Source organism: Pseudogymnoascus destructans, assembly GCF_001641265.1.
Source record: "Pseudogymnoascus destructans isolate 20631-21 unplaced genomic scaffold scaffold_46, whole genome shotgun sequence".
Lineage (NCBI taxonomy): Eukaryota > Fungi > Ascomycota > Leotiomycetes > Thelebolales > Thelebolaceae > Pseudogymnoascus > Pseudogymnoascus destructans.
The window spans coordinates 53,066-73,575 of record NW_020167564.1 but is presented as its reverse complement, the minus strand read 5'-3'; the positions used below and the strand labels follow the sequence as shown (position 1 = coordinate 73,575).

Below are 20,510 nucleotides of genomic sequence, written 5' to 3'. Positions count from 1 at the left end.
GCAACGTTTGTGAGCAAACAGGACTGGGGAATAAACGGCGAAAGCACCCCAGAAGACGAGAGCTCAGATGAAGGGTCGGAGGCGGAATCGTTCACCGTCTCGGAACAGGAGACCTTCGATGAACTCGCACCTACGGAACCAATGAGTCCACGGTGCAAGAACGTAGTAAGACGCATGGCAAAACACGCCCACGCAAAGATTAGGGCTGAACGAGACAAGCCCAATGGCCAGAGGAAAATCCCCATGCTTAAAGACCTCTACGGGAACCTGTTACAGGGACTTCCGTTAAAATGCAAGGTGACGACTGCAAGGATGACCTCTGGAGATACTACGACCAACTAACGAATACCGCAGGCTGCTTGGCACGTCCCAAGACGTAGCTAAGTTGGAAGCCCAAGAAGCGGAAGAACTGGAGAAGGATGTCGAGCATATGGCTAAACTGAAGTATATGAAAAGCGTCGAACTTTACTACCAGGACCGCAGGAGAGCCCTGAAGAAGTACGACGAGAAAGCCAGAGATATGCTCCGACGGGAAAATGCGAGACCCACTCCACGCATCGAAAGGAGAGCCATGGAGCAACTAGACACGTTCTCCACGCTCCGAGGGAAGATAGTGCATGGGTGAGAGGACAGCGGGAACTATCAATGACAGACGCAACAGAGACTGATCATCCCTGGCATGCGTATGTCTACTGGGAGTATTGCAGCGAAGATGACTGCAAGCTCCACTGGAAAAAGAAACACCAGAATCAGTTGTTTCCCCGATCCTCGCCCAGGATACACTTCAGAGACGCAGAGCAAGTTCATGCCCTCAGGCGAAGCCAGTCTGAAGGGGACTTGCCTATCAAAAGCGAACAGGTATACGAGAAATACCCACATCTGCTAGACGAAGCAGAAGAGCGAGGGAAACGATCTCCCCAAGGACCACCATTGGAAGCGGATGAATACTATCCTTCCTCGGACGAGTCAAAAAACTAGGAGTCCTCGACGGTAGGCCACCGGCGAGCGACACGAAGAGGCCTAGTACAGACCAGCTATGCGCCACGACGGGCAGCATGCAACTATATGTGGTCGCTAAGATACAACAGCGACACCTCCGAGCAATGATTGACTCAGGAGCGACGGGCAACTTTATGACAAAGAAAGTAGCAGACACGCAAGGTTTCAAGACGCAATTGAAAACCGAACCATACCCGTTAATGGTCGTAGATGGAGAGCCCATCTCGACTAATGAAGGAATGGTGACCCACGAAACGGTCCCATTGGAAATGGTCATGCTACACGGGCACAAGGAAACGATTCAGTTTGACATCGTGCACATGGACAACCATGCGTGCATCCTTGGTATGCCATGGCTCAAGAAACACAACCCCCAGATCGACTGGTGGAACGAGAAAGTTGTGATGAGCCAGTGCGCGTGTGAACAACGGACGGACACGCGACAACGGGAGAAACCCTCCCAGGGCCGGAAGGAGTTATGTGCAACCTCCGAGCTCGATGACCTAGCCCAGGCATCCTCACCGACGAGTATACCGGTGGAGTACAAGGAATACAAGCAATTATTCCAGGAAGGCCCTAAGAATGAGGCGCTTCCTAAGCACCAACCATGGGATCACGAGATACCTTTGGAGAAAGACAAGAGTCCACCGTTCGGACCAATATATCAGCTATCGGAAAAGGAGCTGAAGGTACTTAAGGAGTACATCGATGATAACCTAGCGAAAGGATTCATCAGACCATCCACATCACCAGCAGGAAGTCCGGTGCTTTTCGTACCAAAGAAAGATGGCTCCCTACGGTTATGTGTGGACTATCGAGCGTTGAACAACATCACAATCAAGGACAGGTATGCCCTGCCGTTAATCAACGAACTACACGATAGATTTCAAGGAGCAAAGATCTTCAGTAAGCTAGATCTGCGAGGAGCATACAACCTGATCCGAATCAAGGCTGGGGAAGAGTGGAAAAGAGCATTCCGCACCCGCTATGGCCTATTCGAGTATCAAGTCATGCCCTTTGGGCTAACAAACGCACCCGCATCTATGCAACGACTGATGAATGATGCTTTGCACGAATACTTAGACATCTTTACCATTGTCTACCTAGACGATGTCCTGGTGTATTCAGCAACCAAGGAGGAGCATGTCAAGCATGTCAAACTCGTCCTGAAGAAACTAAAGGAGTACAGCTTACTCCTCAAACCAGAGAAGTGCGAGTTCCATAAAAACCAAGTCGAATTCTTGGGTTACATTATTGGAACGCACGGCATCAAGATGGACCAAGCAAAAGTAACGGCAGTGTTGGAATGGCCAACACCGACCATGGTCAAGGAAGTGCAAGCCTTCCTAGGCTTCGCCAACTTCTACCGAAGATTCATCTCGGGATATTCCAAGGTAGCTCAACCACTCACGGAGCTTACCAGAAAGGATCTCGAATTCAAATGGATGGACAAGGCAGAGGCTGCTTTCCAGGAACTTAAGACGAAGTTCACGGAAGCACCTATCCTTGCTACATTTGACCCTGCAAAGAAGATCATCCTCGAAACGGACTCTTCTGACTTCGCAATTGGAGCATGTCTGAATCAACCAGACGAGAACGGTAAGTTCAAACCAATCGCGTACTACTCTAGGAAACTGTCACCCGCGGAACTCAATTACGACATCCACGACAAGGAGCTACTGGCTATTGTCGTTGCCTTTGAGCAGTGGCGAGTATATCTTGAGGGACCCACCTACCCTGTGCAGGTATGGACGGATCACAAGAACCTCATATACTTCACCACGACCAAGGTTTTAAACCGCAGACAAGTCCGCTGGGCAGAAACCCTCGCAGCCTACAACTTCACGATAACCTATCGCAAGGGCTCCGAGAATGCAAGAGCAGACGCTCTCAGCAGACGGACCGACTACGCCGGCCCAAAGGAAGAAAGACCTAGAGCAATTCTGAAGAAAACAGATGCAGGAATACAGTACAACGAGTTACTAGCGACGATCTCAGTCATCGAAGATACAGAACTCGAGGAAAGACTCAAGAAAGCTTACGCAACAGACGAATGCGCCAAGCGAGTCTTGTCCAAAGTCGAAGGCGACTTCACCATCGACGAACAAGGATTGATTCGATACAAAGGGTTAGTGTATGTCCCAAGTCAAATGAGACGCCCGCTGGTGCAAGAACAACACTCGTTACCAGCACACGGTCATCAGGGAGTAACACGAACCTTCGAACGAATCACTCGACACTACTACTTCCCAGGTATGAGGAAGCAGGTAGAGACAGTGGTAAGAGAGTGCGACATTTGCAGCAAGTCAAAATCCAATAGGCACCTGCCATACGGACAACTCAAGTCGACACCAGTACCAAAAGGAGCGTGGAAATCAATAGCTTTGGACTTCATCGTCAAGCTTCCACCCTCCAAGGACCCGTTAACAGGAATAGAATACGACTCTATCCTCGTCATCACGGAAAGACTCACGAAATATGGGAAGTTTATACCATATCTAGAAGCTAGCGACGCCGAGGCGCTCGCATATACCTTCATTCGAGTCATATTAGCCGATCATGGGATGCCAGAAGAAATCATCTCAGATAGAGACAAGCTCTTTACTTCGAAATTCTGGAAATCATTGATGGCGCTACTGGGAACAAATCATAAGCTGTCAACAGCTTTTCATCCCCAGACAGACGGCCAAACAGAAAGATTAAATCAGACCCTTGAACAGTACCTGCAAAGCTATGTCAATCATCAACAGGATAACTGGGTTCAGATCTTACCCATCGCACAGTTTGCATATAACAGCGCGATGACAGAAGCAACGAAAGTCTCACCGTTCTTTGCCAATTATGGCTACCAGCCAGAAGCATATAGGCAACCAAGACCGGATGAATCACGAGCTGAACAAGCCCTGATCGTGGTGGAACAACTGAGATCGTTCCACGAACAACTTGCGACGGACATCCAATTCTTAAATGAACGATCCGCCGCATACGCAACAAGAAGCGCAGTATGGAACCTGCCTTCAAGGAGGGGGATAAAGTATACCTACTCCGGAAACATATCAAAACGAAACGACCAAGCACAAAGTTGGACTTCAAGAAATTGGGACCATTCAAAATATTGAACAAAGTCAGCTCAGTTAATTACAGACTGCAGCTACCCAGGAAGTCTAGACTACACCCGGTATTTCATGTCTCACTACTGGAACCAGCAAGAGGAAATACCCCAGTTGCGACCGACACCGAACTCCAACCCGAGAATGAGATAATCGAATATGAGGTCGAAGCGATCCTAGACAGAAGGTTAGTAGGACGTCGAGAAGAGTTTTTGATAAAATGGGAAAATTACGAACCTACGGATAATTCGTGGGAACCAACAAGGAACATCAGCAAAGAACTGCTGGAGGAATATCGACGCCGCCATCCGCCAGCCATTGATCCCAAGATGCAGGGGAGTAGGCCAGTGGATCGGAGGAAGCGGAGGTCCCGGTCACAGACGAGGAGGCAGCGCTAACTGCCTGTTCCTCGACCTCAACAGCATCACGCTTCTCAGCAGCCACACGTTCGGCCTCCTCTGCCGCATCAAGCTCGTCGAGGGTTTTCAAACCTCGCCGGAGCATATCTTTACCACGGGTTCGGATGAGGCGTTTCTGCTTCCGCAGACGAAGTAACTTCGAAAGAGTTTCTTCCTCTTCGCGATCCAGGCGATCCTCCTCCCGTTCGAGCTTCACCCAGTCGGGATGCTCAGGACCCATACAGTCACACTTTTCTTTCAAGTTGCGACGAACGCACTCGGCGCACCGCCGCGAATCATTTGGAGACGACACGCAAGTAATGTTTCGCCTCACGCAGTTCGAGCAAGAATCCATTTCGGGTAGTTCGTATCCGTGGTTCTTTATTCGACGGACAAGATCGTTGCGTTCCTGGAGTTTGCGGGCAGTGTCAGTAGGCATGTTGCATGTTGAAGGACTCGCTGAGGAGCAGCAGAGTCCCGGGGACATGGACGTACTTATAGGATTCGAGACGAATGCCCAGGGGAAGGGAGCGAGTGTTACGACGGAACAAGAAGGCTGGCCAACTACAGGACAGGAAGGAGGGAGGTCGCATGAGTCCGGCCCTGGTACCTGGAGGGGCAGCGGGGAATAGTAGTTCCGAAAGTATCACGTGACGGACTCGCAGGATGATGAGAAGAGTCCTAAGAGTCCAGGACTCCGAGGACTCGAGTGAGTTCCCAGGAGTCCACTAGGCACGTGACAGACTCGCAGGATGATGAGAAGAGTCCTAAGAGTCCAGGACTCCGAGGACTCGAGTGAGTTCCCAAGAGTCCACTAGGCACGACGCCACTATATAAGTAGATAGTATTTCCTTAGATAGGAGCTTCGTGCTCAACTCAATACAGTATTTGTTATATACTAGTAACGTGTTACTTGAAGCCTTTGTGTCTGATCCCCTGCCTCCTCTGATAAGTAAACCTTTACGCAAGAGAATCTCTGTGTCTTCTATCGTTTAGAAGTCAGCGTTACACCGATATCTTTTGTGTCACACCTGAGGTGTTTATGACAAACTGGACAAATCCCGAGCATGGCTCGGAAGTGTTGTTAGCTGTCTTAATGCCAAGCATCTCCTGCTGGACGACTTCCAGGCCTAGTTGGCGACAGGTTGCCTCAGACATGATGTTGATCGAGGCTCCACCGTCTACCATACAGAGTGGCAGATCGTACTTTTGCCATCCACGGGCAACATCCTGTGGTGGTTCATCCTCCGAATGGTGTGCGGTTGACATCAATTGTCTTCGGGACGGGTGGACATATTGGCTATCAGGTGTGGCTGCATTTGCTGAAGGTCCTTGGGTTGAGGCGTTTCTCTGGTCGAGGTCCTTTTGACGGTTTGACTCGCGCTGTTCCCATGTAGCTTGAGGTAAGTTGCAATCTCGAAGGAAATGCCCGTACTTCCCACAATTATAGCACATTACTCTCTGAAGGGTATTTTGTGCCGTTTGGTCTTGCTTGTTTGCGTACGTGGTCGCATTAAAGCCTTGACGAGGAGGTCCTTGGGGCCGCGGACGAGGTTGTGACATAATTCGCTGGTTCTCAGCCAGTACCGATTGCTGTGCCCGTAACTCGTTCATCCCTTTGATAAGTGTGTCAAGTTTGTCTTCGTCGGAATTCAAACCCGTAGCACCTGCGCCAATGGTTTGCCAAGTAATTTCCTTCTTGGTCCCTTTTGTTACTGACGGGGTTGCGTCCTTTAGATCCAAAGTGCTTGTGATAAAGTTGACTATAAATGGCAGGTCGACAGTAAGGTCCGGGTTGGATTTCTTCTCGGCATTGATCCCGCTTCGAACAGCGAATCTGAGGGGGTCATGGCTAAGGCCCTCAATGAGTTGATCCCCGAGATATTCCTGCTTTTCCCAGTCTGTCAGGTGTGCCGAAAGGGTTTGAGCTCGACTAAGGTAGTCTTGAACCTTCTCTCCTTTGTCTTGTGACATTGTCATCGCTTTCTGTCTTGCGTCCTTTTCGACAATCTTTCTTGGGATTGGCGGGAAACGACTTCGGAGATCTTGACAGAATTTGTCGAAAGATATTTCGGGTATCCTGTTTAATAAGTCTGAGCCAAATGTTGCCGCCGCTCCTTTGAGGGCACCTTGTAACATCATAACCCGCGCAAACATCTTGTCTGTGGCTGTGGTGTCTGGTCCCCATCGTTTGCCAAGGCTTTCTGCTGCAATTCGCGCAGCCATAATTGAGACTTCGATGTTCTCCGTTGGCTCTCCTGAGAACGCCGGGACTTTCATTGCGTTTGCCATGTTTGATTCCTCGTCACTATCGTCGTCCGATTCTTCAGAGAGGGATTCGTACGGTGGCTCTAGTTGCTCTTCTGATGAGTGTACTGAGTCGAGTCCTCCTCCAACGTGGGAAAGATCTTCTGGCCTTGCGATTTCGATTTCTTCCGGTGATAAAGGGCTTTGCTGTGATGTTTGATCTTGCGAGGGGAATCTATGTGGTGGCGGGGTGTGTAGCGGTTCGTCAACAATGTCCTCTTCACGTGGTGCTGGTCCTGCCTCAGAGTCTGCTCCTGTCTCTTGGGGCGTGGACTGCGCGTCCTTCTGTTCTTCTGGAGAAGACACTTTGGGTGGTTGGCGGTTGACACCGTCTTATCCTTCTGTTTTGGATAGCGGAAAGTGATGACGTAGTTGAGTGGTGGGGATCGACTGTTCCTTCCCGTTTGGTTTCAGCAATAGGGCGCTCCTTCTGCCTTCTGGGTTGGGGTCGCGGCCTCCAACTTGCAGTTGCTGTCCAGTGCGTTGTCTCTTCGTGCCTTCCTCTGCCCCTTGTTTACTCCGACTGGGAGTCTTGGGCCAAGGTCGTCAAGTTCGGATTGACTGATAGGTTTTCGACTTCGATGTCGGCCGGTGGCTCTTCTCTCCTCGTGAGAGTATAATGCAATCTCTTCTCTTGCTTCTGCAAGACACGGCGCTCCTGACCTTCGGAGATCCTTCGTCTGTTGCTCTCGAGGCTGACGGTGCTTGATCTTTTCCGGAGATCTCTGGTGTAACGATGTTCACGGGTCGTTCAGAAGCCGTTATGGTAAGAATAGTTGCTCTTAGTAAAAGGTTGGATTCCTCCCGGATTGTAGGCCCCCAAGTGTAGCCTACGGAGCAACGTGGAATAATGTGTAACGGTGATAACGATGACGATCGTATTGCTATTCTTGATGATGCTCTGAAGAAGAGACAATCGGCTATCCGATGTTCTATCTATACTACGCTATGTCACGTGTTGGTTCACACCACGCAAGCTAACTGAAACTAGAACCTCGGCCCCGAGGCTTTGCTTGATCGATTTGCGGGGATTAACCCCAGAAATGCACCACTTCTTAAATGAATTCCGCGAGTCAAAATGGCCATAATGAGGGGAAGTAGCGCGGGGTTCGCAAGATCAGCCAGTTAAGGGAGGATATGACGAAGGCATTCCCGGCTCAAGTCGAAGTGAGAGGCAGGGAATGGCCAATTAGTCGGTGTTGTTTTAATATAATTTTATATCGTCGACAATTTTAAGATGGGAAGATGAGCACGGCGGGAGTTGGTGGGGAGGGCCTAGGCACTTGGAGAGGCTTGTCTGGCGCACTAGCAGCACTACTACTAGTGAAGTACGGAGTACCGTCACAAGAAGACGAAGGAGGATGATGGGATTGTTCGCAAGGCAATGATGCTACAAGAAGTATGCATCTCTTTTCTCTGCAAGGGATATAAGGAAGTGAAGAGTGAAGAGGGCCATGCAGGGGCAGAGAAGCAAAGAGAGAGAAATGGTAGACATCGAGGTATAATATTATAACAAACCCCAGATCGAGATAGGTGGAGATTGGCCAAGACTGGCAGGAGCGACCCGTCTTTTACATTTCTTAGTCGACCTTGTCAGCTTTATTTTCGGATTCCCCTATTTCTTAATAGAATAGGGGAATCGCCATGAGGGGTATTCCTTCCCCGTAGACGTGCATGGCCACGCCACGCCACGCCACCACACTTACCACGACGCCCACTCCTAGGACCACCACCCCTTCCTTCACGGTCATGGGAACGAGACGACCATCCACTCATAGCCTAGTAGAATGGCCAGGCCACCTTGGAATATTGGAATATTAGGACCAAAGGATGGGGAAGCGGAGAAATGCGAGGGTTTAGCGCAGCTGGCGGGTTTCTCATTAGTAGTCTCATCTAGTCCCAACACCAAAATATTGGATGTCCTAAATGTAACCCCTCGTTCTTTCTCTACCATTTGATCCCTACAGAGAAAGAAGTGATGGCACACACTCGATGATCGATGGGCATAGAGTAGCATAGAGTAGCATGGCATGAGCACCACCCTATCTTCCTAGACCCCCCCCTAGCCCCCTTGACATGCACACCAAAGCACTCACACCACGCGCAGCCATGCAAACGACAGCTCTTCCTGAAGAAAACAAGACTTAATATGACATGTGGATCTGCACTCCTAGCTCACTTCGATTTGCCATGTCTCCCCCCTATAAACCCCTTCCCTCCCCCACGGAGCTGATCTCTCAGGGCCCTAAATCAATCAATCTAATATATAGAACCCACACCACCCCCCGCCTTTCTTTATCGTCTCTGTGCTCACCTTCCTTCATCACACATCTAGAGCAACCTACCTACCATGGCCGATACAACGGCTTCACACGCGTCGTCGACGCCGCCGAATGAGAAGGCGAGCGCGGAACATCATGTCGAGGTTGTGTCGGACGGACCAGATAGGAAAGTCAAGGACGGGAAGCTCGAAGAGGGGAAGAATCTTGAGGAGAAAGGGTTCAGGATGGATGGGGACGACGAGGATCATGAACATGAGCCACCAGTAGGTTTATTTTCCCGCTTCTTGTCTGGGCGTGAGGTTTTGCGCTTGGGGATTTGTTTGGGAGAAAGTGAGAAGAGTGATTGTGTGGGACAGACAGAGACAGTTGTATTGTGCTGGGGAGGTTGCGCGAGACCGAGGGCGAGAATCTATAGCTAACAAGTTGTAGATGATCCTCAATAGGGCCATGTCCCTGGTTGCCATGGCGTTCCTGTGGACCAGCTCCCAGATCCCAGTCTACCTCTTCGGTGAGTCCATATATGAGACCCCCCTGACAGATTTGGTGCTATATGCCCTCGGTAACTAACTATCTCGACAGGCGGAATCCCTCCAATTATCTACGGCGACATTGGCGGCCCAGACCGCTGGATCTGGTTCGTCCTTGCGAACCTGCTCGCGCTCGCTGCCGTCTGCCCCTTCGTCGGCGCGCTATCCGATCTCTTCGGTAGACGCTGGGTTTCCATCGGCGGATCGATACTCATTATCATTGGCATGATTGTATGCTCTACAGCAAAGACGATGAACACATTCATTGGTATACCCCCCGTTCCCATGAACCATCGCGTTTAGGCCGTCACTTCCAGAACTAACAAACACAGGCGGCATGGCCATTGCAGGTGCCGGTGCAGGTGTTAACGAACTTACCGCCCTCGCTGCGACATCCGAGCTCGCTCCCACGGCCAAGCGTGGCAAATATGTCGCCGTCCTCGTGCTAACTATCCTTCCCTTCGCACCCTCCGTCCTTTGGTCGCAGCTGATATCCCAACACACCAGCTGGCGCTGGGTCGGTCTCCTATGCGGACTCTGGTCTTTTATCGGCCTTGTCATGGTCGTAATCTTCTACCACCCCCCGCCCCGCGTCAATAGCAACGGCCTCACTCACCGCCAAGTCCTCGCTCGGGTTGATTATGTCGGCGGCTTGCTCTCCATCTCCGGCGTCATCATCTTTATTGCCGGCGTGCTCTGGGGCGGCTATGGCTACACCTGGACGTCTGTCCACACCCTTGTCCCGATTTTCATCGGCGCCCTCCTGCTCGTCCTCTTTGTCATCTGGGAGATCAAATTCGCACCTTACCCCATGTTCCCGCGCCGCATTGGCAAGGACCCGCGAATCCTCGCCATGACGCTAGTCATTACCTTCATCTCCGGCGCCAACTTCTTCGCCGTCATCCTCTTCTGGCCTACCCAAGCATTCAACGTCTACGGCCATGACCCCGTTGGCGTTGGACTCCGTGGTCTGCCCGTCGGTTTCTCCATCCTCTTTGGCGCCTGCATCGTCCTCTGGCTACTGTCCGTCTTCCGTGGGAATAACCGCGCCCTCATGATCGGTGCCTCCATCATGATGACTGCCGGCACCGGCGCCATGGCCGCCGCCAACCGCGACAACCTCCCCGCTGTCTACGGCATCCTTGTCGTCGCTGGCCTCGGTATCGGCGGCATCGTCATCCCGGCATCGATCATAACCACCATCATCTGCCCCGACGACCTAATCGCCACCGTCGCTGCGCTCACACTATCCATCCGCGTCATCGGCGGCGCCATCGGATTCACCGTCTACTACAACGTCTTCTACGCTAAGCTCGTCCCCAAGCTCACGGCCTACGTCCTTCAAGTCTGCCTACTCAATGGCATCTACGACGAGGCCTCCATTACCATCATCGCCCAGCTCATCGGCGCCAGTCTCACGGAACATATTCTGCATGTCCCTGGTGTTGACGGCAATGTCACGAAGTGGGAGTTGATTATCCACGCGGGCGAGATGGCGTACGCAGAGGCGTATCCGTATGTTTATTACGCGAGTATTGCCTTTGGGTGTGTCGCGATCATTGCGAGTCTTATGTTGGGCGATATTAATAAGTATATGGATGACCATGTGGCGGTGGTTATCCATTAAGATTCATGTACTTATTTTTTCTAGAGATGGGAAGGAGGGGCGTTAGCCCCCTTTTTGTATCTGATGGTGGTGGTGGCATTATATACTGATCTAATCGTTCTTATGCTACAAATTAACACCACATTTTAGGATCTGAAAGCCTTTCGGTTTTTGAAGCAAGACTGTTTTCTTGTGATTCATGGCCTGTTGTCTCCATATCTATATTTGTCAACTTACCTACAAACGCCTTGGAGGCTGGATAAAAGTTCAATCCACCATCACTGCCCTTCATTATCGCTGCAGGGTCTGAGAGTACGGCAACATGTCTCACCACAACCCCTCATCACCTGGTGTCGATACTGTAGGTTAGAATACGCCAAAGCGTTGGGGTTCAGTTCAGCCCCTCCATGCTCAATATACTACATTAAATCAGGCCAAACGGAACCCAAAAAAATGAAACTTGTCTCGGATGATGCTCGTTTGGCCCATTTATTGCTCGTGAGTTCCAGATTTTGGGTTGCGGGATCATCCACACCAACCGGAGCGGGCCGAACGAACTTGGGACTCTCCGGTTTGGGACGAACCAATTATCTAGGATTATATAGGTGTGTATTGCGCTTGGAGGTTTAAAAGTTTTGCGATTGCTAGGGGTGATTAGAAAATGGGCAAAAACTCCATATAACGTACATGTATAGCGAAAGCGCCAAACAAGCGAAAGCGCCAAAATTATCTACCCTCACGACAAACATTGCGATAAATCTACCTCAACATTAGAAATCAATTGAAACTACTCGGAGTCCTCTTCCTCAGAGGTGTCTATTACAATCTGACACGTGCGCGCATTGTGCCCAGTCTCACCACACTTGCCACAGCGACGGGCACGGGTTTCTTCCCTTGGCTTCCGACCACGGCTTGCCCTTATTTCCTGCTCTACCTGCTGCACAACATCCCTCTCATCCTGTAGCTCTTGCGCCCCTTGTTGACTAAGTGATCCTCCTTGCTGTAGTCGTGTTTTCCTAGCTCTCCGGCGCTTGCTTAGTACTTCATTTGCCTGTCGTAGGTTTTGGTTCTCTCCCTTTAGCAGTGCTAATTGATGCATTATTTGCGATGCACCCTTTGTAAACTGGTCAACAGCTGCATAGATTGAGGTTGGAGAGCTATTTTGATGGCGTGAAATCCGAGTTTTAATAAATGTAGACTGTGACATAGCTTCAATTGGGTTGTTTGGTGTCTGAGAAACCCAAGGTTGAGCAGTACCTGGGCGGGAGCTTGGAGGCGTTGGTGTCCTTAACTTAAGATCAAGTGTAGATATCACTCTCTCAGGGTCAAATGGAAGAAGCCCTGCCCCTCGGAACCCGCCTCAAATGTTACTTTCCGTCATTGTAGTGTTAAATGCAGCGTGGAAGGCAGGAAAGAAGTCATCCTTTGTAATATGAGAAATATGAGCCTGCATCATATCTTCAATTTGCCGACCATAGGCCTGCTTTAACGGGCCGAAACAGCCAACATCAAGTGGCTGGAGTAGATGAGAAGAGTGAGCAGGCATACAAAGCGTAATAATGTTGTGTTCCTTGCAGTACTCCTCAAACTCATCTGAGTGGTGGCTCTCATGACCATCAAGGACTAACAAGCGATAACCACCAACACTCCGGGCCTTTGTATGCTTCTCAAAGTGCTGAATCCAATCCATGCCTCTCTCGTTTGTAGTCCAGCCATTTTCAGTAACAGAAATCACCCAATCGCTTGAAAATCCACTATTCTCATACCAAGATGTAAGGTGGTTTTTGCCTGCAACAATGATAAATGGTGGTACTGCCCAACCTTGAGAACTAACGCCTTGGATTACTGTAACCCATTCCCGATTACCAGGCTGTACCTTCTTTGCTTTTGCCCGCCCGTCTGAGCTTGTTACAACCATAGCAGTTGAGATAACGCCCATCATAAACCCAGTCTCATCAAAGTTGTAGATATCTGCTTCATCGATACCATATTTCGCAATTGTGTTACGCACAAGCTCAAACCAGCCATTAATAACTTCTGGATCTTCGCACTTAGCCCTCTGGTAGTCGTATTTGCGCTGAAAGCGTGTCTGGAGCTCTACACTCCGCTTAACAAAGTTTGAAGCCCAACGCGACCCAACGCGTGACGCGTCACGTGTTGCAAGTAGTCGACTTGCCATATCTTCAACAACAGACAGCCGAGGAGGAAACCCTTTGGCAGCTAGGTCGAGTATATACTGAACAAGGACGGACTCCTCTAGGTTAGTTAATTTCCGTGAGTTGGCTTGGATATCGCGTCGTGAAGGTACACCTTCTAGACGACGACCTAGCTTGCGGTGGTCCACAGAATAGATCCTAGCAGCAACTCGAAGGCGTAACTTTGGGTCGCTTTGCATAGCCTGGATAGCTAGCACTAATTGGCTTTCATCGTTTTTATGGGGCATGTTTTGTTGTTGAGGAATTTAACATTTAGTTGGGGGGTTTGGTCACCGCATCATTCTGGCGCTTTCGCTTGTTTGGCGCTTTCGCTATACATGTACGTTACCCAGTAAATAAATTCTATATACCCAGTTCCATCCCACGTGACCCGCCCAAGCCCAATCTAGTGTTGGGGGAAACGGACAATCCCATGGGAATACGGTAGTCTTTTGCGCCCAAAATGGCACTTTTCTCCATGGGACTGTCTAGTTCCCCAGTCGGTCAGAGTACTGAGCTGAGGTTTCAGCTCTGTGTATCACTTCGGTTTGGGTGTAGGAACCCAAACCCTCGGGGTTTTGGGGGTTTCCCCCAGGCTGTAGGCCATCGTATGAGGCAGGGGCGGGGGAGGCAGGGGAGTTTGTGCCTCGTGCGAGGGCTTCTGAGGGGGGTTTCTAGGGGGTCAGAGGAGGGAGGGAGCCTGGGAGGTGTCAGCGGGGTTCTGTGGTGGAGGGGAGGAAGGGAAGGGAGAAGAGGTTTGGGGGTCTCAATTGACCCCCGACTTACCATGCAATTGAGCTGGTATATTGCCAGCTCAATTGCTTCAAAAAGGCCATATGAGAGCACGTACTCTCAAATGAGAGTACGCCTCTCATTGGCTCGTTAACCTTTCCAAAGGAGGGTTAGCGGCTGACTGGGTAGATGGAGTTTTCTCATCAGGTTACCGGGTATATCGAGTTTTTGCCCTTAGAAAATTATGTTGGAGCTGGTACCATACTACTGATTTTGATAGACATTCGAGCCTGATATGGACAAGACATGATTCTCAACAACCCCAACTGACCACAGATATGGTTTTCATAATGGGAACATTATGGGATAGACCACCCTCTGAATTAGACACTGTAGCTTAGTTCATTAGCTACTGGGAACGCCATATACCATATTAGTAATATCGGGCCAAATGTAATGGTGGGTGCACCAGATGTGAGAATCTAGCCACCCAAGGAAGGGATGATTTTACTAAGACAACACACTGTCTTAGGAAACAGAGCCAAAGGGTTGTAGCTTAGACTATTCCACAATGCAGCAATCAGGTGTGTGATGTAGTGAAGTGGTTCAGACAAGTTGCAACAAATGTTGAGTCTGGGAACTCAGGGGTAAGTCAGAGGTTAACACCTCACTGACTTTTCAGAAACAAGGAGTAACAAGATCAATTCTTGGAAGCTTGGAAAAGACGTGGAAGTATGTGATAGTCGATTTACTGTATTGTCTGCTTGCCCTTTCTTAAGGAAAGGGCAATCCTATTTATGCTAAAGGGGTGTAGTTCTCTCATTTTCCAAGACTTTCCATGACTAACCAGGCTTGGTAAATGTATTAGAAATCAAGTGCGACCCACAACTAGCTTGCTAATCATGTAGCGAATGTAAGAGAATCCCATAGAACCATCTCTTGGGTTTCTAGCCTATAGGAAGTGAAAAGGAGGTCCAAGGTCAGAGTACCTATAGATAAATTATGTCATAACTTAACCAATCTTGTGGGTAACTAAGGAGCGATGACGTGTAATGAATCATAGAGGGTTGTAGAAGCTTCTAGAGCTATCGTTCATGTTCCTAGGCCTCTAGTTGGTAGAGATATGCCATGTGGTAGTATTGGCCCACCCCCTTAAGGAGGAGATTTTCTTAATAACTTGTTGAATGAGTGTCCAAATGATATGCCGTGATGTATGTAGCATAAACAGATGTAGTAGAAGAGTTTGCAGCAATCGTTGAGTAGTATTGCTTCTGTTGTTGGTGTGATAAGCCAAGATATGTATGGTGACTTGTAGGTTTGAGGAGGAGATTTCTAAGTTTGCTCTTGAGTTTGATAGCAAACTGAGTGCAACTAATGTCAGTATGACAAGTTTGCTCTTGAGTTTGATAGCAAACTGAGTGCAAAGAATGTCAGTATGACACTTCATATAGATTGTAATATGTTAACTTAATGGGCACAATGCTTTGTATAGCGCCAACCTAAGCTTATCATCTGTTTTCGACATCGAATTGATTAGTAGAGGGCTAAATGCAAAGATCCTAAGGTTGTACAAGCTTGGTTTGTGTAAGGATGCCTCCGTACCTAGATACTTGAAGAACCTGTCTCAGAACTGTTACGGTCACTACAAGCATGGAATCCGACTCAGTGGGGTTTCAAACCAGTAGAGGAGCATATAGCGAGTTACACTATAGTGGGGGACGGTAAGTGTATAGGGTTCAGGGCCGATGCAGACCTGTTGCGGTGGAAGGTTCAGGGCTAGGGTTGGGATAACCGAGTCGGGCCCGTTTCGGGAGTTAAGGAAACAGACTCAACGGGGTTCCCCCTTCATCTTTTTTGTATCCTTCATAGTAGACCTATAGGATAGCATCCATTTAGCCTCTGACTCGCACTCTCATATGCTATTACTGTGAGCTGGGTGCCCTGTGTCCTTACAGTTTGCCCTTGTACAGAACACAATTGCTAAATACAACATCTAAGAGTTAGACACCTACAATTTTGATGAGACTAGGTTTTTAATAGGCATGCTCTTAAGCGCAAAGGTGGTTACAAGCTCTAAACAACATGGCCAGCCCTATACAAAGCACCCTGGTAATCAGGAATGGGTTATAGTTATCTAGAGTGTGTAAAGACAGCTAGGTAGTACCTTCATACAAAGTTGTAAAAGGCAAATACCACCTCCTTCATTGGTACTAGAATGGCTAATTCCTAAAGAACTAGAGGATTCATACAAGCGAAAATGGTTGGACTACAGACGAGATTGGCCTAGTTTAATGCCTCCTAGTCCTTGATGGACACGAAAGCCACTAGTTAGTTGATTTGAAGATTACTGTTAAGCTAACAACATTATCACACTCTACATGCCTCCTCATTCGTCTCACTTCCTCTAGACTCTTGATGTTGGCTATTTCAGCCTACTTAAAGCCTCATATGTCAAGCAAATTGAGAAGATGATGAGGATGCAGATTACACATATTACTAAGGATGACTTCTTTGCCCCTTATATACAGTAGAGTCCCACTAAGCCGATGCTCGGTAAGGCGATGTTCGTGATAGTGCGATATTTTTTCTCGTCCAGATTCAAAACACGTTGGATAACATGGATAACATAATATCCATGATATCCAATGTTATCCATCACATGACATTCCATGGATCGCTGTGGATAACATGGATAACATAATATCCATGATATCCAATGTTATCCATCACGTGAGGTTGCAGCTGTAAGCGATAGCCATAGCACTTAGCCGTAACAGTCAGGCCATGTTCCAGTGCAGAGTCGAGCAGCTGTTGAGATAGCTGAGGAGTCGTCGACACTGTCAAAATGCTTGCTGAGTGACTCTGAGACTGTTGATTGACTGAGGGAATGGTTATATTTGTCCTTAAACCACCGGTGACAGGCCTTTTGTGAGGGTCGAGGGTATTGTCAAGAATGCCACTCTCTGAGTGCACGATACTGCTCAATAGTGATGGGCTTATTTCGAGGCATAGCCAAATGGTCCACTAGAATATTGGATAAGGCGATATTTAGGTGGTAACAGAGCAATATCATGGATATCGGTCGTTATCCCTTTGGCACGACGCCACTATATAAGTAGATAGTATTTCCTTAGATAGGAGCTTCATGCTCAACTCAATATAGTATTCTTTACAATACTGTAACGTGTTACTTGGAAAGCCTTTGTGTCTAATCCCCTGCGTCCTCTGTCAAGTCAACCTTACGGAAGAAACCTCGGTGTCTTCTATCGTTTAGAAGTCAGCGTTACACTGACCTTGAGGAGACGGGACTCTACTGTAGAAGCATTTAATGCTTATTGATGCTGAGGCTCGAGGGATGTCTAAAATGGCACATGAGTTAGTGTTGCTACGGGAGGGGGCAAGGGACCTCCGTGCTGCTAATGAGGTGCTTAGCAAGCGCCAGAGGGCTAAAAAAAAAAACTGCAGCTAGGAGGGTCACTTAGTATCCAGGAAGTAGAGGATTTAATGGCTGAGAAGGAGGTGGGCAAGCAGAGGAAACTCGTTGTGGTAGTCGTCGTATAGAGGGGGCTGAACGGCGTGCGCGGCGCTGTGGCATCCGCAGCAACACTGGCCATAACGCGTGAACCTGCCAGGTAGTAGTAGTTACGTCTGATAATGACGAATCTGAGTAGTTTTAATTGATTTAAAGTGGCGGGTGGTTGTACAGCTGTTCTGCAGTGTGAAGGGTTGGATTAAGTGGACCATTCGGTGTGTTGGACTGTTCGGTGTATATACGTTATATAGTATAAGAGCGCCTCGTATTCCCCCCACAATTCTCAAACATTACCCGCGTCTGTCTTCGCCGTTTCTGCATTAATGCGTCTCTCTAAGACGCTGATCCCCCGTCCTGCGTATATCCCCATCTTCATTGACGGGCGAACATTTCCCAGGATGGTTCAGCACTTGTTCCAATCCCTTGCCGTTGCGGCTTTAGCAATCACTCGTGTCACGGCCTGCGATGAGTGTTACGGGCCGACCGACTTCATCATCCACGAGCGTGTTGTTCGTCGCATGCAACCGGATGCGCAGGGTGCTACATATGGCCCGACGCAAGAGCTCGAATGGGGCCAGATCAACTTCTTGCAGACGACCGACACGCATGGCTGGCTTGAAGGCCACATCAAGGAGCAGAACTATGGCGCGGATTGGGGAGACTTTGTGTCTTTCACGAGGCATATGAAGGCCAAAGCTACACAGCTGAACGTTGACCTGCTGCTGATTGATACTGGTAACTCTACCCGCATACGGTCCTGGCGATTCATTGCTGACAGAGTCAAGGCGATCTTCATGATGGCAATGGCATGGCCGATGCCACCAGTCCCAATGGAGCGGCCAGCAACCCAATCTTTGAGAATATCCCTTATGACGTCCTTACGATTGGCAACCATGAGCTTTACGTCTCCGACATTGCCTATGAAACGTTCGCAGACTTCTCCACGTTCTACGGCGACCGCTATGTCACCTCAAACGTCCAGATATTTAACCAAAAGACCAACAAGTATGAGTATGCCGGATCAAAGTACAGATACTTCACCACCGACCATGGAATTCGCATCGTGGCATTCGGAGTCCTGTTTGATTTCACGGGTAACTCCAATGCCAGCATCGTCACTCCTGCTGTAAAAATGGTTAAAGAGCAGTGGTTCCTCGACGCCCTGGATATTGACCGCCCAATTGATATGTTCCTCGTCATCGGACATAATGCAATCCAAGGTTCTACGAGCACCACTGGCACGGTCCTAACCGCAATTCGCGCTGTGCACCCGGACAAGCTTATTCAGGTTTTCGGAGGCCATACCCACATTCGCGATGCTGTCATTTATGACCATGCCGCTGTTGGCATTGAGAGCGGGAGGTACTGTGAGACTGTCGGATGGATGGCGATTTCTGGAATTGAGTCGAAGAACTACTATGGCGCCAGTCTTCCCGCAGGAGTGTCGCATCCGACGAAATCCGCATATGATAAACCTACATCGACTTCAACCGCAACAAGCTCAAAAACCTCCACAGCTGCTACCAAGCAAGAGAATAAAGTCACGCCAGTTCACCCCGAGCACCCCAAGCACCCCGATCATCCTGGTAAACCCAGTGGTTATCGCTTTGCTCGTCGCTACCTTGATTGGAACCGTCTCACCTTTGCCTTCCACGCTGAGAACTCCCAGGACAAGTCTTTTGATCTCCGTCAAGGTGTCGATATAACCAATCACATCACGGACACTCGCAAAAAGTTGAACATGACGTCTTTATATGGATGTGCTCCCCAGACGTGGTGCATGTCCTGCCTACCTTTCGGCTCTCCAGGGAACATATATACTCTCCTTAGCAAGGCTCTTGCGGCTGTTATAATCAACCCTGACAGATCGACAATCCCTAGGATTGTTATAGCGAATACGGGCAGCGTTCGCTTTGACTTGGTCCAGGGGCCATTTACGTACGACGATTCGTTTATCGTGTCGCCATTTACGAATACCTTCAAATACATCCCTGACATGCCTTGGTCCGTCGCCTCGCGGCTTCTGAATGCCTTAAACGGCGGCGCATACCAGAGACGAAGTGAGAAACTGGAGGCGGATATGGACCTCGGATTTCAATTCCCAACTCGGGACAACACAGAGGCGTGTCTTGATCCAGGCACGGTCTCGCCAGGATTGTCGAAACGCTCTACGAGGGAAATAGTGCGCAGGCAGAGCAGCACTTTGACGCCGGGATACAACACCACCGATGATTTCGGCAACGACGGTGACGATACCAAGCACAGCGCGATCCCGTACTTCCCCCAGCCATACGACTTCCAAGCCAACGCCTCTTTCCCCGCCGATGGGTCCGCGCCTGCAACAGTCGACGTAGTCTTCCTCGACTTCATCGGCAGTTACGTTATCCCGGCCCTGCACAAGATTCCGGGCGGAGAGAAATACACCAGTGCAGACTTCAAGAACTATCTACCCCCGACGTTCCTTTCCAACCAGTACCTCCCGGAGTACGCGAAGATGGCTCCCGACTGGCAGAAGGATATGCCGAATTGCCCAGTTGGAAAGGGCGTTGGTTTTGCGAAGCATTGAAAAAGTATCGAGCTGGTGTAGACAGGTTTAAGAGGATGTACTTCTAGGGGGTGACAGATATACTCTGATTTATTTAGTGTAGGAAAGATAATATCAAGATCGCTCTGTGATACGGATTTGGGCTGAAAATGCGCCATTCTAGCACCCCATTTAAGTCACCTCAGACTATGACCCGATGTTTCCTCGCGAAATGAGGTTTCGAATAGCCCTTTACACAATATATAACTGTTTTCGTGGAACCGGAATACGCAACACA

The 20,510-nt window shown here is 49.3% G+C and overlaps 3 protein-coding genes across 3 annotated transcripts; 2 read left to right on the top strand and 1 right to left on the bottom strand.

Annotated features, from left to right (window-relative positions):
• Positions 1-5,512: 5,512 nt before the first annotated feature.
• On the bottom strand, positions 5,513-6,799 carry VC83_09398 (uncharacterized protein; the record flags this gene model as incomplete). Its single annotated transcript, XM_024472837.1, has 1 exon — positions 5,513-6,799. One exon carries the CDS (start codon positions 6,797-6,799, stop codon positions 5,513-5,515), a length of 1,287 nt encoding a protein of 428 aa, XP_024319629.1.
• A 2,838-nt stretch (positions 6,800-9,637) lies between these two features.
• On the top strand, positions 9,638-11,665 carry VC83_09397 (uncharacterized protein). The gene is made up of 2 exons (XM_024472836.1): positions 9,638-9,891; positions 9,956-11,665. Exons 1-2 carry the CDS (start codon positions 9,849-9,851, stop codon positions 11,248-11,250), a joined length of 1,338 nt encoding a protein of 445 aa, XP_024319626.1. The 5' UTR covers positions 9,638-9,848; the 3' UTR covers positions 11,251-11,665.
• Positions 11,666-18,011: 6,346 nt separating this feature from the next.
• VC83_09396 (uncharacterized protein) lies at positions 18,012-20,254 on the top strand (the record flags this gene model as incomplete). The annotated part of the gene is made up of 2 exons (XM_024472835.1): positions 18,012-18,423; positions 18,474-20,254. The coding sequence occupies 2 exons, from the start codon at positions 18,012-18,014 to the stop codon at positions 20,252-20,254; spliced, it is 2,193 nt and encodes a 730-aa protein (XP_024319625.1).
• Positions 20,255-20,510: the final 256 nt, after the last annotated feature.